Below are 26,045 nucleotides of genomic sequence, written 5' to 3'. Positions count from 1 at the left end.
CTTTATAAATGAAAAAGACAGTTTTCATGCTGGACATTGCTAAGTATAAATTAGCCTTTTGTTTGTTTCGGTGCATTATTGTCCTCTCCACAAAACCAAAAGAAACTACGCACATTTGTCGTTAGTAAATGATAAAAAGAACACTTTTTAGCACAACGGATACTCAGCTCCGATAGGTTTAGAGGACAGGTTTACTACTCTTTTAGAAATACCGATATTTAGATATCCATAGAGTTAAATTTTGTAATATTATTAGAATATAAGATGGACAACAAAGGAACATCGTTTTATTCTAATATTAAGATTGGAATTACCTAGCATTGATTTAGGCGACGAAGTTCTTGCTGAGATAATCGTTAAATCGTGAACCCTAACCTGAGGCTCAGCGTTAGGAAATCTCAATAGGATACGGCACGATAGTGCCTTGCAGTCTCCCTCAAAGTACAGATAAAGTTACACCGCGATTCAATTCCAACGTGCAACGTGATTCTAAATGCAAAAGAAAGAAAGCCAAACCTAATCGAAATAATTCGAGAAACTAATCTAAACCAAATTCACGTGAGAAGAAGAGGCAAAGAATAAATTGCACGAGACTGCACCGATTAAGTCTGTAAAGTCGAACTTACGATAACCGAGATCCTGCAAATCTTAGCGGACTCTAATCAAGCTCTATAACCTTAAGACGACTTCAGGGAAACCCATTGATCCCAAGATGACGTTAACCGGACCTTACTCCACTAGAATTACTCTAGACATCGAACGACCCACAAGTTAGAGACCGTTGCAACTCTATCGTGAGTGAAATTTTCAAGACTCGAGTCCTTCGGGACTGTTCAAGATTTTCGTTCTCATTGAATATTTGTGACGTCGCTTTAGGGATCCTTTCGGACTAAAATCGTTCGAATCTAACTTCTCGAGTTTAAAATTATACCAACGGAGTGGATTGAGTTTGTGGCGATCCTGCTCGATCCCTCGAGTCTCGAATGGTTTTAGCCAAAACTGTTGGTTCCGTGATAACACTAACTCTATTAAACGAGTTATAGCTAGAGATAATCGAAACCGACGATATTAGGATTACAACAGTCGACTCTTGTATTAATGTAAATACTAATCCTATACTTAAACGATACACGTACTCAAATAGTAGTTTAAATGAAAGTTCGCTGTTAATGAAACTCGGTTCACTGGTATTCGCTTAAATTCCAATAGAATTTCACCTAAATTCGAACGACCTAGCTTCGCCGCGCCTCGCTAACTCATTGTCAGCGCCTCGAGCTTAGTATAACATAAAGCTATTGGCGAAAACAATGAATAGATATAGCGAGATTGGACGAGAAATATCGTGACTTTTTTGTTCGTTCTCGCTAGATTTATCGTGTGTCCTTGTCCAGGAGCTTAGAAATATTCCTAGAAGAAAATCGCTATATGATATAGATAAAAATTGCTTCGCGAATATTAGCATAACGAGCTTAGTGTAGCGCACTACCAAAGCGATTGACAAGGACGATAGTTATAACGAGAATAGGCGAGAAATAATTGTGTCTTTCTAGTCTGTTCTGATTATGTAGATTTATTCGTTTTTCTTGTCCAGGAACTTAAGAGTATTCCTGGAACAAAATCGCTGTCTGTATCGCAAAAATTACAATGCAAGCTCCCAATTCATTGGAATTTAAACGAGTACTGTTATACATACATATGGCGAGCTAAAAATTGCGGCAGTATTTTGTCAAGATTTTGAGAATTTGAATTGAATCAGATGTTTCTCAATTCTTACAAGTATCGTCCTTGTAGCTGTATAATTCATGAATTTATAAATTAACTCCCCTAATTTTACACACTTCTAATAACTTATAATTTTCCTCGTGATACGTTTTCACGGCTTCGGAAGATATAATAAATTTCATACAATAATAAGCTGTGATCGATGATTCTCTATCGGTCATATGTATATAGCCAATTGTACGACCCTGTATTGCGAACTAAATCGAAGCAACTCAATGTGGCTGATATCTGATGTTTCAAAATCATGAAAACCACCATTAAAGATGCTTAAATCAAGTATCCAATATCAACGAGTACTGAAACGCAATACCAGTAAGCTTGGAGTTGTGAAACTCGAGAGGCGAGACCTCGGAGTCGCGAGACCGATTTCCCGATAACTTCTATTGTAGTCGTTAATACCGGCTACTTGCAATTTGTAAGATAACCTCGGTAAACGTATCTCGTTACCATCAGCGAAAAGAAACAATCGCCGTTCCTCGATCCTCGTTGAGAACACGAGTAACACATTTCCCTGGCCTGTCGAACGAAATTTTCTCGGCCACCCTCTGGTATTTAGGGTGCGCGCCGCGCTAACTTTAATCGCATTCGACGCCGCGACTCGAGGTCAATTCCGGTCGAGGGTAAACCGTGCAAATAACAGGAAGTTAGTTAGTGGCCGTGCGGCTTTCGAGCGGCCTTCGAGCAGCCGCACTATAAACGCGAGCATAAATACGTCCGGATGTATCCGATGCGAGTTAGAGTCCGGCAATAGATCCACGAGATGCAACAGCAACAACAATCCGGCTCTGTTCGTGTCCATGTAACGTATACCTAACGCGTATGTAACGTGATATAGTGCTTGCTATATACAGGGTGCCTGGTAACTGGTGATACAGCTAAGGTAGGGGTGATTCTTCGTGAAAAGATGGATGGAAAACGTAAAATAATTATTTTTGTATGTGAGACTTGGTTGTCGAGAAAAAGCGTTTCGGAAATCTATTCGGCACGCGTATACTTATTTCAAGTTTCAATTTAATACACTTCTATTTCTGTATTTTTTATTTTATTTGTTTCTTATCATTGCTTATTATTTATTATACTTTCTACCAATCTAGCTTTTTTATTGTGCTTGATTTGGATGATTTTATAAATAAATATGTATCGCTTTTTAAAACGAATTTAAAAAATTTTTTAAATAAAAACTATTCAAGATATCAAACACGATATTGCACACAATTGTGTCTCTTAAGTTATACAACCCCTGTAGTATACTATTTGTATCTCTTAATTCTTCGAAAATAGAAACAGAAAATAGAAAATAGAAACCTTTAATTCTTCGACAAACCTGTTATCCGTAAAATATACCTCTTATTTAATAAACATCTTTAACAGAGATTCGTCGCGTGGAAACAGAGTACACGTGTACCGAGTAGATTCTTCAAATCGTCTTTCTTCGACGCGAAGCCTTATACGCAAAACCTTTGTCCTACGTTTTCGACTGTTTGGTCACCCTGTATAGGCACGTGTATATATACGTACATACATTTACGCAGAAGATGGTCGATGATAGTGTTGATGCACCCTTAGCTCTTTCATCCTTTTTTCCGCTCCGTTGTTGTACCGACTCGGAAGAAGGAAAACGGAAGGAGAGGAAGACGGACAGAGTGAAAGAAAGAACACAGAGAAAAGGAAGGAGAGGGGAAGGAGAGAAAAGCAGAAAGTTGGCTGGATGCCAAGCCTGTTGAGCGCCACGCCCTGGGGAAAGAAAAGCAAACGAAAAGGGGATGGGCTAGGAGGCTGGAAAATCATCGCTGCGATTCGAGCCAGGTGCCGATCGGCCGACCGTCCGACCGACCGCTATATAGCTATATACTCGCTCGACCAGGCCTTGTCGTTGCCTGTTGCATTCTCTGTGCTGAATACTTCCGCTCTAGGCGCGTCCAGAGGCTTTCCTTAGCATGTAGATGTAGCCGGATACTCGTCTTTCCTCCGATAAAACGCCAGCCAGTTTTCCGCGTTTTCTCTGCCGCGAGTTTAGCGCGCCCGGCAAATTAGGATGTAACCTGGCGCCTGTGCGGCCATTAAATGCCAGTCAGGAAAGAATAAAGCGGTGTAAACACTGTTTTCTTCTCCTTTTTTTTCTCGTTTGTTTTTCTTCCTACTTTTCCTGTCTTTCTTTTTCTTCTTTTTTACTGTTTTTTTGGACATACACGCGTTACGTTACATTATCGTCGTAATGTACGAGTTTCAACGAGGGAAGGGAAGGAGGCGGCGGACTTTATCCGTTGTTTAAAGCGTGGAACGTAACACGAGCGTTATTATCGTAAAGTGTCTTTTTTAAGTGAGATAATTTGGAAAGAAGCTTCGAGATGCTGTTGGTTTACGGAGAAGAATACTAGCAACGGTGGCGTTAGTTTAATGCGGAGTTTGTCGCGGCTGAATTTTTCATCCTATACAACGTCCCCTCTTTCTATTCCGCGTTTATTCGTTTTTCTTTCAAAGGTATACGAACAGGAAGGGACCAAGAAAGAAAGAAGAATCACGTTGCCGCCTTATTCGCTCGCTGTCCCTTTAAAAATGAAGGAGTTGCCAACGATTGTACGCAAAGTAACCGAGTTGCAAATTTCAGACATCAAGGTGAATTAGCGACTCGATGGTGCATTCTAATTTCTCTATCCTTCTTAAGGTGGCATTAATTCTTAAGTAGTCCCATGACTGTAGTAAATACTGATGGTAGTTGCCAGCAATAAATACTGCATAAAACACAAGTCCGTAAGCTTCCCACTAGGAGGATTCATTTAATCTCTCTGTAACTGTTTAATACTTAAACAATCATCCCAGGAGAGCGTGTGCCGAGGATTAAGCAGAAAAAGTCGTTCGAAATTGCGACAGAGTAAATTATTTTCGATTTTAACGAAGGAAGTGAAAGATAAATACAGCGGTAATGAATTACTCGATTAACATATTGTCATTTGCAATTTCTTTCGCTCGGCTTTTATCATTAAACGCTGTTATTTAACGTCATGGTTGTGAAAGAAAATTCCAATAGCTCGCTTGAAAATAGAGAGAAAGAGAGAGACTATGTTTTTTGAACCAAAGAAATTTTTGTTATTCTTCTGAATTTTATAGATTATCGTCCTACTACGGTTTCCGCGCCTATCTTGTGACAATTATTTATATTTCTCAACAATATCGATTTCTCGCAATTTTTGCGCATTAATTCATCGTTTGATCCTCGATAGGTCAACGTGCTTAACAAACGCATTTATTCTGAAAAATTCATCCTTCCAAATATGTTGTAGAACGAATACGAATGCGTTATCTACTCATTTATCGGTTGTTTGCATAATGGATAATAGAACGACGACAAGGTCTGCACCTACACAGGTAGGATCTAGATAGGATCTCGACTACGTCTGACTGCCACCGATTTTATCCAACTTCGTGTTCGCGGTAAACGATAAGACTTCCGGTCATTACAAGGATTTTGCTATCCAGGAAAACGCGAACACAGCCGAACTTCTCTTCCTCGAGTAGACAGCAACCACCGTCTTTCGAGCGAGCAACCCTCGTGCATGGTGGCTGTAATAACAATTTATCGCGGGAAATAATCACGAACCGCGTCGGCTGAAACAAATGAAACCGCGTGGATTAGGAAATCGCAAAAAGGAAACGCTACGTCGCGCGTCCCGCGAAATATCGCGCTCCTTTTCTATACGGCCCTGAAAATTTATTATATGTTCGCGTTTCTCCAACGTATTACTCATTTCACGGCTCATAAGCGTCAGGGAGTCATAAACTGGCGAGTATCGATTGAAAAACTTGAAAAATTTCTGGCGGCAGAACGTTTGGTAAATAGAAAGAAAGGAATATAGAATAAATATAGAGGATAATAAATATCGGAGAATAAAGTGGAACGTAAATAAATCGAGACAAAGGAGCACAGAAGCGAAAAGAAACACAGATGAAATAACACGGTGCGAAGATGTAAAATAAAAGACAAATGCGAGAAACGCAGCGTAAAATGTAAAAATACGGTTTCTGTTGAATTTTTGTTAAATAGAACGAATGGAGAATAAATTTAATTGAAACCATTCTTGATGTTAGACACTCGACGTTGAATTATTTCTACAGTTTCAATAAAGCGCTTTAATTAGTGATTCACGATTATTCCGGTGCCTTCGCGGAGTTAAATTGGACAATCTTATTTATGAGGAACACGGATTCCTGGAGAACCAGAGACGCCTCGAAACGCCGGTGAACCGTGTCGCGTGATATTACGAAGTCAAGTTAGGGACCATGAAACGAAGGATAGCAATTGTACATGAACGATCTAGCTATCGGTGGGACGATACCGAACCCAGATCCGAGTCAAAATGACAGATACGTTTCAAAGTTTGCTGTGGATTCGGAATTTCGGACGAAACGAGAAGGGACAAAACATCGGAGCGATCGCGTTTCGATTTCAACTATCGGCATCGATAAGCAAAGCACGATAGCCGAAAATTGGGGAAATCGATAATCGATAAGGAACTCTGATCGTTCCGATGCGAATTGAAATTCGACGATATTCGTTTCAACGAAAATTTATCACGAAGATTTTCTTAACTGTAAAATGCTTGTGGTGCTGTTAATTGAAAGAAGGTAAGAAAAGTAAGATAGATGAAAGAAAAGGAAAAGAAAAGAAATGCATTTCATCGTGAGTCTACCAAAGGTCTTGCCAATAAGAGGCTTAGAGTCCAGAATAGTAGAGATCAAGTTAGAGAATATGTATACCACCACCGCTCATAATTATTCAAGCAACATGGATAGTCGATGCACATTTCTTGAATAATTTAAATTTAATACACGTACAATTTCTAATCGATAATACAATCAAAACAATTTTTATTACTCCAATAAGAAACTGTATGTGTTAACAAAAGTAAGGAATCTTTACTTGGCTTTTGTGGCAGAAACCAAGTAAATAATACAAAGTGTATCGAAGAATTATGAGTGCTACCAGATGTATGAAAAAAGATAATTGGACAAGATGTTTTGCTACATATGTTTTTAGCGACGAGCGAGGGCCACCATCTTAAAGATTATACAAATGAGCAAAAATAAATTTAGATTCAACTACGACAGTTCCAAAGAAAACGACAGAGAGGATGTTATACAAGAAACAGACGGCGCCGCAAATCACGGTAATCATCCTTACAAACTCGACGCCTTACCCAACCGCAGTTACGAGTGTAGAAAAACTGCTTAACGAACCAAAAATACTCGGTGTCAAACGCTAGCCTACAATAAACCCCAAACCAAACCACCGCTCGAGCCGAAAAAATCCCATGCAAATACCAACAATCCACGCCTCTGTGTAATCGACCCAACCCTCACTTTAAAAAAAAAAATAGCAGAATGATACAGGAGGAATGGTATCAATCCCATGAAAAACTCAAAGACTTAATCTCGTTCGAAAATACACTTCAATCTATTGTACTAACAATAAAACAACTAAGTCCTTCTTTGCTTCTCTTAAGCTCGCATCTTTCTTAAAGCACTCAGAACAAAACGAAGAGGAAAGAAAGGAAGCAAACCCAAGGGGATGATGAAGCATCAGGCCACCATTACGATGGATGTGTGTTGCGAAGAATGAAATATCTGCAGACCGAAATACGTATACTCGTGAGAATCTATATACACTGCCGGCTTTAAGTATCACGACATCTACCGGTTAGATTTACTGGAAAACTCTAACAAAGTTTCACTTTGCTTCATATTATACGTTATAGGACACACGTGTTTCGAGTGAAACAACTGATTTCTAATAAAATAACGAGAGAATGAAAATTGAAGAAAGCAATGTATAGCGGCGAATTTATGCCAAATATCCATAGATATCTCAATGTGTACTTATGGTCGACATGGTGTACGTATTTGTTTGCTCTGATTCCTATTCTTCGGAACGTGCTATCATCAAGCTGCAAGAGGAGTGTATTAGCGAAGAACGCATCGTCCAGCGAGAAGACTTCCGCGTACGGGCAATTCAACTTAGTCTCCGTGGTCGGTGTATCATTTCGGGCCGGTGCGGTCCGTAGAGAGCAGCGAGCGGAGTCGAGCCGAGGCGGGACGAGGCGAGCAACGCTGGCGTGTACGGCGACGAGGAGAGAGCGCGCCTCGTTCCGGCGCGCAACGTTGGCCAAGATCAATAGACGGGCCACGAGCCATCATCCCAGGCGACAGAGAACCCGCTGGTTTTGATCTCTCGCGCAAGCGCCCCCCGTCCGCGTCGTTCCTCCGCGTCGGCTGCCGCTCCGTTAATAACGGCCACGCTACCGGCTATAATGATAACGTCATCAGAGAAATTCGACCAGGGCCAGGAATTCTGCGTGCATATGTACGTACCGTTCACGCCCGGTCACGCACATTCGCCAAAACGTCGCTAATACGAAAGGGGCGGTTTGCTTGGACGAGAGGCTGGATCGTAGATCTCGAGGCTGGGGTTTGCAGGGAGAGAAGGACGGTTGGCCAAATCCAGAGGGTTTACTGATACGTTCGATCGGTCGCGTTAATTTGATTTAGTAATTCGGTTTGTTTGGGAGGCGCACGGATGATTTGGGACGAACGTGTGTACGCGGTGTGCCGGATGGTGTTCGGTGATTTAAGGGGCTCAGGTTGAAGGAGGAGCAATCGTGGCAAGAAATACGAGAGGCGTTGTTTTTTGCTTCGGGGGTATTTCACTTTCTAGGGCGAGAATGAGGGAGATAATTATTAAGAAACATTTACAGCGGCTACAAATGTGCCACGTAGTTTTATTTTCCAATGAAATTCCATGCATTTCATTTAGTATAATGTGACATTTTATAGTTACGTGAACGTACTATTAAACCATGGGAAATTTAATATACTTGAACTTAATTAATTCGTATGTAAATGCTATTATAGGCGCAATGTTCTGCTAACACGTTTCATTGTTCCTGTAACTCCAATTTCACTTTCTATTTTCATCGAGTTATTTACGTTACTGAATTTTTCAAAGGGTGGCCTACGCTGGTAACAAATTTTTGCATGAATATTTCAAAGCAACGATAATGAATATAAAATCAATAGTATTGTAAAATTTAAAAACGATCGTAAAGCGTGTTAATTCTCTTTGAACAAAATATGTGGTCTAGGAGACCAAAGATATCCTCGGCATGCTATTTATTTCGTCATCGTATTTTTCAAACAAAAGTATAGATTATGCCCCAAATAAGCCAACGTTTCGAGTTCTGAGAAACTAGCGGACGATATAAAAGATAAAAGTAAACGAAACATTCTGGCCACGAATTAATTATTTCGTGAGAATTCCGAGGTTGTGTTTGTGTTTCAGAGTGACGGTTGGAACGACGTGGTTATAATCGAAACAACTGTACCCCAGCTGGGCCATTAGGGGGGATGAAAATAACGCGTGAGCCTGACCACTGACCTATGCTACTTACGAGGGATTCTCTCTCTCTCTCGCGCGCGCTTTCTCTCCCTTTTTCTCTCTATCCTCGATACCCTAAGGCCAGGGCTAGAGGCAAATGCTCTTAATATGTGGCAATTTATTTCGGTTCTGTCGTTAACCTCGTGACAATTTTGGACGTGTGACGAAAGTTTAATTTATGCCACCGGCAAATGCACGGACATATGAATATTATCGTAACCAAAATGAGCGAACGTGACGTTTCGTTGATATTAACACGAAACAGAGATAAATATCGAACACTGCTTAATGTGCCTTGAAACGTTTCTCGGTATAACAACCCGCGATACGATTACATCGAAACACGTACTTTTTACACATGTACAAGTACGAAAAGATAGATCCAGTCGTAATGTCGCGAGTTGTTCCAGATCGCGAATGAAATCACACTCCGTATGTATAAATAACATTGTTAGAAGACAAATGCACCGGTCAGGAGATACGTATCGAGAGTAAGCAAAATTATTCTGTTTTCGAGTATGCACAGACAACGTAAACCGACGCTTGCGTAAGTTCCCTTATCCTCTACTATGAAAATATCCAAAAAATACATCGTGCGAAGCATTCACCTCAGCCATACTCTTCCGACATAAATCATAGTCGATTACAATTAAATAATCGATAAAAACGAAACCGTAGGAAACACAAGTAGGTAAAACGAAAGGGAGCAAAGCGCGTAGATTCACCGTAAAACACTGAAGGACGAACTCGACGCGTTTATAACTCGCAAAATTACACGCGTTTGCTGGTGACGCGTGGAAATCTCAGCTCGACAACGTAGATACGAAAGACAGGGGTGGAAATCGGAGAAGCAGACAGGCAAATAGAGAAACAAACAAACCGGTAGAGGAAAAGACAGAAAGGGCGTGAAAGTAGTACTTGCACGTGTCGCTTTGTGATGAATGCCGAAGCGGAATTCACGAGTGCGAGTGTAAGACGAAGGTTCGAGGAAAGAACATGTTCCGCGCTTTCGTGCACCCGCCACCTCAAGTACAATGACACGTACAATATACACGTCCGTATTGACGAGCACGTCAACTCGACGATCGTTTCTAGATCGAAAATAATTTTGCCCTGATCTTTAGGCTTTTCTTAGTGCTTAGTGCTTAGTAATACTACTTACTTACTACTTAGTACTTAGTACTAAGTACCAAGTACTAAGTACCAAAGTACTAAGGTACTAAAGTACTAAGGTACCAAAGTGATAAGTACTATAGCACTAAAGCACTAACGCACTGAAGTACTAAAGCACTAGGTACTAAGTACTAACACTAACACTAACGCTAACACTAAGCACTAAGCACTAAGCACTAACGCTAACACTAAGCACTAAGCACTAAGCACTAAGCACTAAGCACTAAGCACTAAGCACTAAGCACTAAGCACTAAGCACTAAGCACTAAGCACTAACACTAACACTAACACTAACACTAACACTAACACTAACACTAACACTAACACTAACACTAAGCACTAACACTAACACTAACACTAACACTAACACTAACACTAACACTAACACTAGGCACTAAGCACTAAGCACTAAGCACTAAGCACTAAGCACTAACACTAAGCACTAAGCACTAACACTAACACTAACAAAAAAATTTTAGTTGCTCTATAAGCAGCTTGGACCGTGTTGAGGTTATCCGCTAGAACAACGCGTGAGTGAACGTGTAATAGAAATATATTTAAATAAGTATAAGTACAATATACGTTGGTCCAGATCCGCACGCTGGCGTTCGTGCACGTGTGCGTACACGAATGTGGACAGAGACGCGTGTTACGGATGCGGGCAGGTGAGCAAATGGGAAGCTCTCGGTGGATTATTCGTCAGGTAGCGCGGCTATTGGCGATTGACGAAAATCTGACGAACAAGGGATCGCGCTCCAAGCCTGACTCTACATGGAAACGCTATCGAAGCTGGGGTGCCGCGTGTCGATTGGTCAGACTCGACGATTGAAACCCTTTCCAGAATGTCGATGGGAGTGTCTCGGAAGAACTGCCCTGTGCCAAGTTTATGGACCTTTCAGATATTTCTTTTGACGAGCTACGCGTTTCTGGCAGAAGGAGAATCGGAGACTGATTAAAGAGGTGCCTTTGATCGCGGCGGAATCCTCCTGATGATCGAATAGAACGTTATGTCGGAAAACAAATTGGTGAAAAATATGTAAAAAGATAAATCCACTGGAATGGCTTAAAAGCCGATTAACTTTAGAATCGCGATGGTAACGTCAATGTTGTACGCGAACAAAGAACGTGTACGAGTTTCACGACTCGTCGTGACTACCTCCAATTTACTCGAGATGCACGATCGTCTAAGACGCAGCAGCCTCTCTTCTTTTAATTAAACGTTAGTCTCTTAATTAGAGGCGGTATTTTATATTTGATACTCCGTGTTTCATTCCGTCCCGCTTGTTACGAGCACTGGTCGACAAAAGGAACGACGTCGCGCAGTGCGCACCGCTAATTAGAAATCTTTGTCCATAATTTTTGTCTGCGATTAAGGTAATCGGCCGAGACAACGAGGTCAACGACGAAGACAGTATCAGCTCGGCCCGCCTACAGCAGTACGATCGCGTCGAATGACTCCACAATGAGGCGTCTCGCCACGAAACGCCGCGTCCTTAATTAAAACAACCGCGCGTCCACGCTCGATTCTGGCTTTCTTTCGGTACTTTTCTCCCATCAAATCAATTTTCCGCAGTTAACGAGCATCTTCTCGACCACGCTTTCTATACCTTTAAACAGAGACACGCATATATAGACGCGTGTGTATACACGCTGCGCGTGAAGATCGTAAAGAAAAGAAAAAAGGAAAAGAAGAGATATTTCGTATACACGTGTTCGCGAGGAACACGCGTCGTGTTAAGCCTCGACACAGTTGGTCCGTGAGGTTCGCTGTACAGGTTCAATTTTAAATGGAACGCGCTGGAGGTTGCGCGACGTACACGCTAGATACGGTTATTAACGCGGATAGAGGCTGCTGTTCTACCTTTTAATTAGCTGGCATCCCCGTGGACGCGTTAAGAAGGAAATAACGTGGTGGACGTGGCCTGTCGGCCGACAGGAGCAGACGCTCCTGTCAAACGTGTCCGAATGAGAATGTAGAGCGCGGGGAAGAGGGGTGATCGATCGCGTGTCTCTGGAGCTTTACATTTCGATACCGTTTCTATCCGTCCGGCCCCGATAAGCACCGGAGCGGATCTTTATTTCGAATAAAATCCAATTTTCCAAACTGCTGGAATAAAGAAATTTATCGAGCCGCGTCCTCTCGACGCCGTCCTCAAATATTTTTCTATCGTTCGACGACAGACGCTGGTCGGAATCCTTCCGTGCAGAGAACCGCGCCGTTTCGTCCTTTTTCCGCTTCCTTCCATCCCCTTCTCTCTACTCGTGAGATCAAATAGAGGAAGAATCTTAACCAACGTCGAACGAAATCTCTCTCTTCTTCCCTTTCTTCTACTTCTTTTTCCTCCTCCTTCTTTTCTTTTTTCCTCAATTCTATCGAGTTTTAAATGTACACCCGGAAACGAAGCTGCCACGAAAGAAAGATCCGATCGGACGGGGGTGAGGAAGGCGAGTCCTACGAATTCGATGAATCGAGGAATTTACCGAGACCCCGCCGGGACACTCGAGGATTATTTTCATCCCCGGAAATTCGACTGCCGCTCTGCAAGCTCCTTTTCTTCCTTCTTCTTTTCCTCGTCGTTTGCCTCTCTACCCTCCCAACATCCGTACCCTCCACCTCCTTCATCTTTTTCTTCTCTACCCTTACACGCTCCAAGTTTCTGCCAAAGCTTCTCCTTCACGACGATCGCAATTATATTCCGAGTCGACCCGCCACGGGTAAATATGTACCGAGACGCGAGCACGACGAGATACAAAAGCGTTTCCCCTGCTATAATCCGCGTTTATGAAAGAGAAACAAAACGTTGAAGGAAATTAAAGTAGACTTCAGTGAACGGCGAACGGTGGCAGTGAGACGGCGGCTAGCGAAAGGGGTGGGAAAGAACGTTGAATCAGGTGGCTGAAATTAGACCGAGCGCTTCTTAGAAAATATCAAAATAGCGTGGCTAACCGAGTGACTCGGAGCAGACAACGACCGACCATATCGATGACGTACAGAAATGTGAGCAAGAGAGGCGGCTGATGCAGGGGAAAAATATTCTTTGTACGTATTAAGCGGTTCAAGCGACTCGTGATAGAAGCTTTTCAGATCCGCGAACTCGCATCCATGCGAAATAAAATCGCCGCCGACTCGTAATAACTCGCCGTGGCCAATATACATCGGAGAAGGTCGACGATCGTTCGAGACCACCCAAAGATACTTTCGAATATTCTCTCGTTCTCTATTCAACCCGTTGATCAACCTCTTGACCGATTCGTTTCACCGGAACATCCCACGGTATCGGTTTCGAAATGACCGCTTGCTCCCGGCGTGATTCGATCGAATGGAAAACTCGATTACACGCGTGTCAAACGCAATATTTGTAACGCAACACGTGTGGTGCTTCGCATGATATTTCGTCAGTTTTGTCTGTGTGTTCGTAACAATACCGGCTTTCGAGTAAAAATTGACCAACGGTTCGCCAAAGTTTCACTGACCGAATTCATTAAACGCGCGAAAGTAACAGAAAGAGGTAACCAGACCGATGGAAACAGAGAGACGAATACAAAGAAGGATAGAGGAAGAGCCCTTGAAAAGGTATTCCAGTTTCGAGGATCGCGGCAGGGATCGATCCCGTCGATATGCAACGAAGATTCGACAATGGGTTCTCGAGTTACCGCGAAATGCCACCGTTAAACCGTCGAACGAACTTTTGCGCGAGCAATAGTTCGAGAACCGTAATATCGACTCTGTTCCCCTCTGTCTCTGTCCTCGTTCGGACAACCAACGCTCGCCCTCTGACCTCTCTCTCATTCGCGGCTCACTTCCTGCACATTCAGCCGTGCGAATGCACCGGGCGAAACCTTGCGCTCGGTTAATTCGCGAACACTACCGATACCAAGCACCCTTCCTGTTAAAATCGCAACTGAAATTCTTGTTTCGGTGTCCACATCGTGTATGTCGTTATCGTGTATGCTGGCATCCTCCTTTGTAATCAATGGCAAGCACGGAAAAGTGTCCCTCAAAGCTCGAACGCTCTCTGTCGAGGCTCCTACATACATATAGATGTGCTTAACCTGATAGATTGCTAACTACGCTTGGTGGTGGTTCGTTTACTTTCATGGCCATAGTAGACGACTCATTTGATGCTACCTTACGCTCCGTGACACGATGTAATGGAAAATAAAATACAATTTTGATGGATCGAATAATTTAATATGCGGAGAATCTTTGTTTTTTCACTTTTTTCCTTTTTTTTTTGGAACATGTAACGTCGAAAACGAATCTCTCGTTTTATTCAAATTTTTGTTTATTGTGGTTACAAAATTGATATAACTTGGGAATAAAAAAGTAAATGGAAGACGACGAAAACGATGAGTTAATCTTGTAGGAAGAAATCGATCGTAACTCTTTAGATTTCGAAAGTCACGTGTTTCGTCGCGACAAGATTTCCGCGCCCTTATTTCTACATTTTTATGAACTGTGTATACCGGGCACGAGACATCGAAAACCAATGCCGTACTAACATCACCCTAAAATTCAGACTACGTTACAGGCCACGCGTTCGCGGTGTATTCAGACATTCCTATACGAAATCTTAAGGCAGCATCGTGTGTCGCATCCCGTTTTCAGCAGTAGCACGCTCTGCGGTAGAAAGAGGCCAATAAAACTTGCCCCGTATACTCCCTCGTTTTATCCTCGCCATTCTATTGTACGCAAGGAACAAAACCAGAGCTACACCAACGATATCCTTTTGAAATCGAAAAATATATTCGAAAAAGAGCTGCGCTTTTAAACCTTCGATTGGGGGAACAAACAAAAATTAGCAACTCGGCGCTATTCGATAATCGAAACAGGGTCAGACACCATCGATAAAGAAATGCCACGAAGAACGCACATTGTGCGTATATCTCGATATAGGAAATAAAATAAAAAATGGGGAAAAATATAGAGGAAGAAAAATTGAAAAAGAGGAAAAAGCTTTCGACGAATCGGGCATCCACAAAGACGGGCTTTCACGAGCAATTGCATCGAAAGGTTTCGAACGGGATACCTGACGATTTGCGTGGTCGGTTTGAGTACGCAGGTGTGCACGCGCAGACGCGCGTTTGCACTGCGTATTCAATGTTTGTCCCGCAAGCATAGAAAGAAGGAAAAAGAGTGCTTTCGATTCAGAATCACGCGGTCGGAAAGAATGTGCATCTGGTCGGCCTGCGACGATTCCAATTACTCTGCTTCACTAGCCAGCACGCAAGAGAGGCGCGGATTTTCTTACGCGAACGTGTGCACGTGCATATGTACATACGTTCTTTCCCTTTTGTCGGCCTGTGTATTTCGTCTTTGTGACGTAAACCGGTGTTTAGCGATACACGCGCTGAATGAACCTCGGCCAGCCACGTTCTCTGTACAGGCAACCGGCAGATATGCAAAGTTCAAAATTAAACACGGAACAACTTCCTTTGTTGGAACGAAAGATTCTCAAATGCTGGTATATATAATAGACGTAAATTTTAGATACAATTGGAAGAAGAATGTTTCTTATCTTTCCATATCGTTGACACAAGTGGTTAAGAATCCATAAATTCAGGTGAAATAGGAAATTACAAGAAAGAATAATCGGTAAGTGTCTTGATCTGGCCAGGCGCAAAAGGGACGACTAATTTATGAGAGCGGATAATTTCGGTTTGTACCGAAAGAATCAAAATTTTCCATGCCCTGGAAAAAGAACGACAAAGTAAACATTTATCGCGTAGGAACCGGTATAACTAAAACATTCCACGAATCTCGAAAGCGAGCGAAACTGTATAGAATGGAGTCAGTAGTTCAAGACCGCGGGCTAAACGTCCGATTCTCGACAACCGAGGAAAGAAAGAACACGAATCGAGGGGGACGAAAGGAAACGAAAGGAAATAAAGAATTATTCTCGTTGTCGTCCATTACGAAGCCTTGAAACAGCGAATCAAAGAAAACCACGGGTAAATTCCAACGAGAGGAAAATACGCTCGCAGGAAAGAAGCTTGAAGTGAAATAGACAGTCAGGAAAGTAGTCGACGGAGGTGAAAAGCATCCTTGGTGGTTTCGAAGCAGCCAGATACGGGAGGACTAATCAGGGACGAAAGAGCAAGGCAAGGTAAGCAGGGGAACAAGCAGGCAGGCAGGTAAGGCAGGCTGACAGGCAAAGCAGGTAGGCAAAGCAAGCAGGCAGGCGAAACAGGCAGTCAGGCAGAGATAGGCAGGGAAGCAGGCAGGAAGAGAGGAAGGAAGAGCGCTTGCGCGCTGGTACGGCCGGGCTAGACGCGAGAGCCGCCACTCCCGAGCGCGTAGCGGTGTAGCGCGGGTGCTGACCGAGTGTCCCCGTGAGAAGAGCGAGAGAGAGTGCGAGAGCGAGCGAGCGAGCGAGAGTGCGAGAGCGAACGAGAGCGAGGAGAGTGGAGAAGAGAGAAGAATGTCCATCGTGGAAGGAAGGATCCCTAGGAAGCGGAGCCTGCGGCAGGACATCTTCTACGATCAGGCGGCTCCGTGCTTGTAGGACGAAAAGAACGGAAGAGAGGGTTCTCTTCGAAGAGGATCTCGCCGCTATCTCCCTCCTCCACCACACAAGCCCCTTGATCGTTCCCTGTTCCCCAGATAACGTTGGTCCTCGTCCTTCTTCCCCAGGTGAACGAAAACGGAGGAACGAGAGGCTCGTCTCGTCTCGCCGACAAAATTGAACCAGAAGGTGTCAGCCGTCAAAGGAGAGAACGCTCGCGGAAGTAAAAAGCAGTGCGTTTGGAAGGAAAGCTCGCGCCGGAGCATCGCGCGATTTAGTGAACAGAGGAAAGCATCGTGCTCGTGAAACCTGCGTCGCAGGGTTGGAAATAGAAGGCGTGTTAATAATATCGTGGAAATCGACCCGGGGACTATGTATGCGTTAAATCAGTGAGCCACAAAGATAACGAACGCTGGTGTGACACGGGTACACGATAATCGCACGTAGTCTGCGAAGCTTCGAAACGAAAAGAGAACGATACAGATCGAGGGAAAGAAAAAGAGAGAGGAAAGTTGTTATATACGTTGGAGAAAGTAGGAAAGGAAAGATCTCGTTGTGATCTAGTGGCGAGTGACAAAGAGGAGAGAGACTACTACTCTCCGCGCGAGAGCTCGAGGAGCACCGGTCTCTCGAGGCTCGGTCGCGAGCAAGAGATCGTGTGAGGTGATTGGATTTCGAGCTGCGATACACAGTGTTTCCGAGGAAACGTCTAACGCGAGTGTCAGTGAAGCCAAGACATCTGGGTGAAATTCAAGTAGTAGCTGACTTTACTAAGCAGACCAGGCTGAACCGTGAATAAAGAGGAAAAAGTACGAGGAAAACGGAGAGAGCGAAAAGCGGACGGAGAGAGCAAGACGGAGGTAGGAGGGCGGGGCGGGTGGGTGGGAGGTAGGGTGGGAGGAGGAGGAAGGAGGGAGGGTGAGACGCGGACGGCACGCAGAGAGGCGCCGGGTCAACGCGCCAGGTAACAACGCCTCAGGACATCCGCTGACGTCCTCGTCGACGTCCTTGTCGTTGTCCTCGTCGTCATCGTGAACGGCAACGCGCCGTGCTTCTCCTGGAACGTGGACATCCCGTCTTGTTCCACGGATAATACGATGTCCTTCCACGCCGCCTCCTGGAGCTTCGCCCTCCTCGCGGCCACGGTCGCGTTGCTGCCCGCCACGCATCGTGCTCCGTTCGCGCAAGCCGCGTAAGTACAGTTTCTTCCCTGTCTTTTTACTCCTCGCTCGATGTTTCCGTTTCCTTCGAGGTTAATCCGATGTTATCGCAAACGACGCGATCGCGAAGTAAGTAATCGTCGAATCGCCTAAGAAAGAAAGGTTCTAGTCGATCAGATGGTCTTACCATCCAACGTGATTCTATTTCTAACAGCGACGCGTCTCGCTGCTCGAACGAGGCAGCCAAATAGAACGTGTAATCGCGTAAGATCGGTAAATGCACCGGTATCCGTGCGTAATCTGAAAACCCGGACGTGATGTCAGGCCACCAAAAGTAAAGACGCGTAATTTGCGAGGGTAGAAACGTAGCCGAGCACGTCTAAATCGATAGACGCTGAAACTGTTGGCGGACTTGCCGCGTGTATGCGAAGGTCTCTTTGAACTTTACGCTGTGTTCCGCTCGAAGTTGATGTACACCCACCTCCGCGGTGAGACAGTCACGCGCTCACATTAGGCGAACTCACGAACTCGAGTCTCCGACAAACTCTCCGAGAATAATTCTCTCTCTTGTCGTGACCTCGAACGGACGCCGAGTCGAAGTTAATCGACGAAGCCTAATGTGCCTAGAATACCACACGCTGGCAATCGATAGACTTGCAGCTGATTCTACGGCGCGAGCTAGGTGCAAGGATTTAATTAATGATCCATAATCCTATATCTCGATTACGTGTTTCGCCTGCGGTGAGCCGTGCATGCACACCCATCGAGGCACGCGAAATTGGTCGATAAACGGCTATAATGGGCACGATAGAAGGGCGAGAAAAACAATCACCTCGTTTGAGTTACGCGCGCGTTACGTTGCGATCGCATTTTCGACCATCTGATTCTACATACGATTTCAAGTCCACGTGCAAGCGTGTATACGCGAAACATCTATCTTTGACACGGTACCGTCGACAATACGGAGCTGCGAGATTGTACAGTGTACAGCCTTCTCCGGTGTCTGGATGTACGTTCGTGATTGCATGTAAATGAGCGGAAACATGCAGGCTACGTTGCATGCCCAGACATACGACACACCAGCCGGGCGCACACGCTCTTTCAATGATCACAATGACGCCACCCCTCGTGACTTCAAGACGCCTTGTCGTCGTCTCGCGCTTTAATAGTCGCGACGCGTTCGCTGTTACGTTCAAAAATTCATTCGTCGAGCAATTATTGCGTCGTCCGATCGTAGCAGCTGCTCTCTAATTAGGCTACGTTTAGTTCTCCGTCTTAAACGTGCCTCCTCTGTTTCAACGCGAAAAATTTCTCCCGATCGTTTATCTCCTATGTATCTTTCCTAAAGTTCATCTTTCGACTTTCTGTGCCTCTCTCTGACTCGACATTTATTTGCCTATACTACTTGAACGATTCTACCACGACTCTCAATTCATAAAAAGCCAAACAAAGTAATTTTACAAATCACAAACACACGACTAAAGAATTTGTTACTTGATAATTATCAGAAACTGATAATATCGGAAACAAAATTGCTAAATTTGTACGGTGTAACGCTAGAAAGGGAACGAGAGAGGGGATTGTATAGGATCAAAGGTCTCGTAAAGGCAAACATGCTGGCTTTATAACGTTTAATAACCGAATGGAATATACATTTGGTTAATAAATACACGATCGTGTGTGTGCGACGCAGGAAGGTTTAGTCGGTACACAGCCAGTGTCTCGAGAGTGACAGCAGCACCGTGAGAACAATGGCGAAGCTGAAATTAGTTGTACCGGCTCATCCCTTCTCGCATTAACGCGCGATCCAGTTGCCTCGTATATGTGTAATCCGCAAACGTTTCTGTAACCCGAGCGCCTGATATCGAGCGCTATTTTCCGACAATGTTTAACACGTTTACTTATCAACCGCCGCTCCAGTGACAGTTTAATCGATTACAATAATAGAGATAGTTTTCAAAATGCACCATCATCGATAGTGACGCGGTTTTACAGCGAGGTCACTTTTTTCTCAATTTTCCTCGGTGAGAGGTATTGTTCATAAATTGTTGTTACGAATAGAGAATGTAGGTTATAAGTCTGAAATCTCAAGAGATAAAAGAGAATAAAAAAGATGTGATTAATCGACTCGATGTCGTTTGATGGAAGAGGCAAATTAATTTTACCGTAGAATAACAGTAACACTACCGATAAAGAACGAACGCTGCTATGAACAGTAACACTGAATCAAGGATTCTAGTTATATAATACGCATTACAAAGGAGCGAGTTAACGTTCAAGCGCAAACGTTATCTAATACTTAGTATAATTTTTGATTTACGAGGCTTTATCCGATTCCGGAATTGAATCCAAAGGATCCGTAATACAAACATTACGTCAGAGAGAAAAATTACAGAACGGAAAAAGGTCGGACAGATAGGAAACGATACCCTTTAAAGAAACGTCGAAATTTCTCAGGAAGAAAACTAAAGCCTCGAAGGGAAAGACATGGCTTTATCCAACGAAACGGCGCTCATCTAATTACGTTGCAATCCTATTTCCATCGTGTATACGTAGCGCATCGAACTGTTTACAGAAAATCGTATCAACAAAATCCTCGTTCAATCCGCAACGATATTAACCTTAGCGAGGAAGGCGGTCCGTGGGCCGCTCGCAACAATTTTGGCCGAGACTACGATCTAATCCAGGAAGAGGATGGGAAGAGGGTAGTTAGGTATAGTCGAAGGGATTATCAATATTTACGCTCTTCCAGCAAGCTCACAGCTCGGGTCGTTCCACCTGTTTTCTCCTCGAGGGCCGTGCCTCTCTGTAGCCTCCTCCAAACCCCTAAGAGTACCAACCGCGGACGTTCTGTAGTGTGGTATCGGTGATCGCAGTAGAGCTCTCGAGCAAGAGGGTGCTCCCGACGTGGCAGAGCTCCAAATCCTCCTACGTTGCCACCCTCTCGCACCGCTGTCGTTACCACCACTCTCTTCGACCCACCGCCAACCGATTCCTGGTCCACCGACACATATCAACCCTCTTTTTCTTATCGAGGAGAACGTTTCTTTTCTTTCTATCTTCCTTGCATCGTTTCCTCCACATCGATGATTCTATTTTTATCCGGCTACAGCTCACGCCCCCGTGTCTTATTCTCCCTTTTTTCGGTCACCCGGACCAAGCTCGACCCGGAATCGTACTCTTGCCACCATCTTCATTGACGTTTTCTTCTTCTCTTTCATGGTCCAAGCCCGGCTTCGTGAGTATGCCGGTCGTAGATCTATAAGGGCGGACAGCCACCGTTCTTCCACAGTCGAGTAGTACGTCCCCGATTTCATGATTGAAACGGGTCTGAAATGGGTTCCACGTACACAAGGAATATGAAACAACGTTTCTTCGAGCGGCACGGGGCTTCGGGCTAAGCGGACGTTCGTTTTCTCCCTCCCTTTCTCAGTCTCTTTCTCTCTCTTCCTCTATCTATCTATCTATCTATCTATCTCTATCTTTCGCTCCTTTTCCTCTTTGACATTTGAGGTCGCTGTTTTCAGCGTTTTCCTTCGCGTCTTCTTTTCATCTGAACGAAATCTACTGTATTATACTCGTGTCAAAAATTTATGATCATGAAATATACATACGTCTAGACGTATATAAATCCTGTAACGTTGCTTTAATTTAAAAAATTGTGTAAAAATCGATGGAACAGTGAGAGGAAGAATATAAACGATGGTTAAATTGAACGCTCGAAAAAACGAAAGATTCTCGTGAAACGAGCTAGCATCCGTAAAGACCGCGGTTGCTCCGAATGGTCGCGACAAAGCGGGACTCCAGAGAAGAGAAGTGTCGAAGAAAGATCAGAAGGTCTGTGATCTTGGAGCACCGCTCGCGACGTATAATGACGATGTCGTTAACCGCGGCGCGTCATCTTTCCCCTGGACGGTTCCGTGAAAGCGAATCTCGTGGGCGGAAGGGCGCGTGCTGCAGGACTAACAGGAATTGAAAACGCTACGGATACTCGTGCGGTCGCGAATGGTCGTGTTTTTGCCGTGAAAGCCGGCAGAATCGTCTACCACGGAAACGAGAGAAAACGTGCCAAGTCATTCGGCTTGGTCTGACCCACTTTTCGCGGAAGCGTAAAACGCGCGCACTTTGCGACGACGATCCGACGAAACTGATTCTCCTTTCTCCCCCTGTGCTTCTATATAGTTACACAGCTGCCTCGCGTTTTTTTTTCTCTCCTTCCACTTTTCCTCCCTTTTTCCCTCCTTTTTTATCTCTGTTCCCCTCTTTTTTTTCTTCCCTTTTTTTTTTTTTGGTAGACACAATGAATGACGGTTGAAGAGCATAACTCCTGAAAAGAAATCCCAATTTCGTGGCGCGGGTTCCCAAGCCTGGCCTCTGCGCGAAGCCTCGCAAGCCTCGACTTTGTAATTCTGCGATACTTCCTGGACTCGGCGAACCACGTACTTGTAAATTGCTTAAGCTATTTGCTAGAGACATTCTTTGAAATACTTTTTTTACCGTTTCGTTAGATAGTAGATATAGACATTTCTCTTATTTCTTTTCTAACTTTAAACTGTTCAGAAGCCACACTAATCAGCCCTACAAATTCAAGTCGTAAAAGAGTAATAGCGTTAGAAATATCATTTATTAAGATTTTCCTCGAAATTTTGGATTATCTATGGCATTTTGTTTTGTCGAGTATTTTTACGCTCGAATGCAGTAATTGCGGAGTTTGTCATTTATTCAGCTGTGAGATAAATGTATTAAGTTGCAACGTATGAAATACGGGAATTTATTTTTCACTAAGCTCTAGACGATATACGTAACGTTTATAAGAATCGTAGAAAAGAAAAGACAATGGCAAACTTCATAATAATATACAAAACGTATACATAAATGAAAATATTCATTGAAAAAAGAAAAACTGTACAAAATTTGTTTAAGAATATCGGATATATCATATGTACAGCTTAATGATATCGTTCAGGTATTGCATTATTGTTCTTGTTGTCAATTATATTCTACGATATTCTTTGAATTAATGGTATCTTTTCATCATAAAATAACGACAATTAGCACGGTGTTAAGAATGTTGAGAAACAGTATAGGTAAGTTTAACGGTTCGAGTTCTCTCTCACGCCTTTTGAGCAGCTGCTTAGCTATGCACATCAAGATGTAATTAGAAGTACGGATAATTATTCGCGAGTTCAAACAATTATACGTAGCAATTTACGAGGAGTAAATTTACTAGTCGACATTCACAAAGAAAATGTTTAGCGAGCGTAAGGTATCTTCGCTTAAACAAAGACGAGGAAAAGTAGCGAGTTGTGTTTTTAAAGCTCTCGAAACGTACACGACGCAGTAAAAATAAAGATGAAAAATAAAGAGAGCAGGCATTGTCAAACCGTTGATTAAAAATTCGCATAATTACGCGTGGCAATAAAACAATGGCAAACAGAAATCGAAGCAGTACGCAGGGTATTTTCGAGCGTATACAGTCTCTAGCCAACAACTGAAAATCAGTGGGCTGTTGTTAATTATCAACGACACTAATGGATACGATTCGATTGCGATATTGCAACTCTCGGGAAATCCGCGCAAATTTGATAATTCACGTGGGATAACACGGCCGCGTCATGTAGATCGACCAATAGCTGTCGCTTTTAAAACATTTAAAACGCGGTGTGCAAACGCGTTTAAATCTCGCCGACTAATTGACTAGACGATTACCTGTTAATCGTTCTGTTTGAAATAACTGAAACGCGGCCCAGTGTATATATATGGAGCGCGAGACCTAGGACCAAATTAATGAACCGTAATAACTTCACGGTGTTCTATCGACGCTATCGAACGCAAAATATCGACCATCTCGATAAGAACCGAGCTTGAAAAAGAGAAACAAATCAAAGCACCGAAGAAACAAAGTTTCTAGTAACGCGACGATTAATATCGAATGAGAATTGAAACACACGGGAGAGAAAGTTGGCGCGAAGAGGGAACATTGTGGGGGGTGAGAAGAACTGACCGGACGACAAACGAATGCATATTTAATAGTAAACGATTATTAATGCGCGCTTACGAGAGATGATTGATGAAACTATACACAGAGCCGCCTGGGGTTGGGCTTTTAATGATTTCCGGCCGTCATACACGAGCCGCGATTATCGTGAAATTTCCGTTTGGCTTGATGCGATAATGCTTTTCATGGAAGGGGCGGGGGAAAGGAACTCGGAAGAATCGCTACAAAAAAAAAAAATGGACGAAACATGCGAACGAGAACGATAGAGATGGAATGGGATGGGGCGAAAACAATGGAAACACTTGCAAATATTGCGACCGACCTTCGTATTGTGCAAGAACCGTTTGAAGAATTAATTAGAAGCGACCAAACGACACTCGTGTACGTCGGTGAAAAGCCGAGTTGCTGAATGCGCCGTTTACAATGCGCGTTATTAACCCTCCGACTTCATTTATTTAGACTCTGTTAATTATGGTTATAAAACAATAGCGGTGAACGCGAGGGTAACGCGCAACTCGCTTATTATTACCCCGCTTACGGATTATGCTCACAGGTATCCGTTACATTTTGCTGACTGAATAGCTGCTACTTTTTATCGATAACCAACGTTTCTCGGCTTCGAATTAATACATAAGGTTTGTCGAGGTAGACGATTCTTAACCTGGATATTCCCTTTATTCGTATACGAACCAAAAGATTATAATGCAAATACGACTGGAGATAAAAATTCACGGTTAGAACACCAGGGAGAGAGGTAACACCGTTCGAGATTTAACCGACGTGGAAAAAACATGAGAATTCAGGATCCAGATCAATGAACGAACCTTCCTAGTTACGTGGAAATCAAATATTCTTCAGTGACTGCAATATCCGGCGTACTGCGGTTCAATCGAATCCGACCTAGGTCTGACTACGCGTTGGCCTATACCACTGCCGCCGCAAATTACATATTCCACGAGGCGAGGATCTCCAGGAAATCATCGCTAGAGATCGATGCTAATCATTCCATCCGCCATCCGATTCGAACATAACGTCTTTCCAGCTTTACTTAATTATTCAATAGTTCCTAGTCCTCATCCTTCTAACGTAATGAGGTTTCGTATTCATTTCCAGCGAGCCTATCATTCTACTAGCTCTCAACAGGATCGTTGGTACTTGTGGCAATCGTGGAAATTAAGGATAATCAAGTGAATTTCATTTCTCCGTACATTCGTCCAATTTGCAATCACCTTTTCGTTCAATATATTGTTATTAATACGTTATATGTTATTACCGCGAACCTTTGAACAAAGTTTGTCGTTCCACTTTATCTTTCTGAACTACCATCGACGAAGTATCAATATGCGAAGTACCTAGACAAAAACAAAACTTTCTCACTGTCAGTTACCAAGTTGTCGCCTCGAGTGATCAATTGGCAAAATTATAAGGAATTTTTCAATAACTTTTAACCTGAATCCTATAGTCAGTGGACTACAGATTTTTTGCAAATTCGTGTTTTTATGAACACGTCTAAAGAAATGCAATTTAAATGGAAATTTGTTTCGCTAAATATTATAAAATACGATAGAGCTCCGTTTATATAAAATTGTCGAGGAACAAGTAATTTGTATATAAATAATTTGTATTGTTCGTGTAATGGCAGCTCGCTTATTCTGATTTTTATCTATGATTTCTTGTTTATGTAGATATTACGATAAAAATTCACGTTCAGATTGGTAGCTTCGACCAGCAGGAGGAGTTCGTTTAATCAGACATTTACTAAAATTTCGTTCACGTAGATATAGTTCATATACGCGAAGACCTGCTACAAGTTATTTTAGATATTTTGTATATCTTTACATACGATGATTACAGGGAAAATATTTGATAAGTATAATTCTGTTGATTTCCTGAGCTTCGTGTTATCTAGTAGTTAAAAGGATATATTTTAATATAATACAATAGAAAATGAGAACAATCTATTGGACCTAAAGATATCGTTTTGGCGATAGATAAAA

General features: G+C 43.2%; 1 protein-coding gene across 9 annotated transcripts in view; it reads left to right on the top strand.

Annotated features, from left to right (window-relative positions):
• Nucleotides 1-16,649: 16,649 nt before the first annotated feature.
• The window catches only part of LOC117209730 (gamma-aminobutyric acid receptor subunit beta), an 86,471-nt gene continuing 77,075 nt past the window's right edge, over nucleotides 16,650-26,045 (top strand). For 3 of the 9 annotated variants that reach the window (XM_033452064.1, XM_033452071.1, XM_033452069.1), the window contains exon 1: nucleotides 17,988-18,082. In XM_033452064.1, the coding sequence (XP_033307955.1) occupies nucleotides 17,988-18,082 (95 nt within the window). Of the gene's footprint in view, nucleotides 18,083-26,045 lie in introns of all 9 variants that reach the window. The other 6 variants (XM_033452070.1, XM_033452068.1, XM_033452073.1 and 3 more) reach the window with 3 other exon arrangements.

Source organism: Bombus bifarius, unplaced genomic scaffold, assembly GCF_011952205.1.
Source record: "Bombus bifarius isolate JDL3187 unplaced genomic scaffold, Bbif_JDL3187 scf7180000008193, whole genome shotgun sequence".
Lineage (NCBI taxonomy): Eukaryota > Metazoa > Arthropoda > Insecta > Hymenoptera > Apidae > Bombus > Bombus bifarius.
The sequence above is the reverse complement of the archived record's forward strand: the minus strand, read 5'-3'. Positions and strand labels throughout refer to the sequence as shown.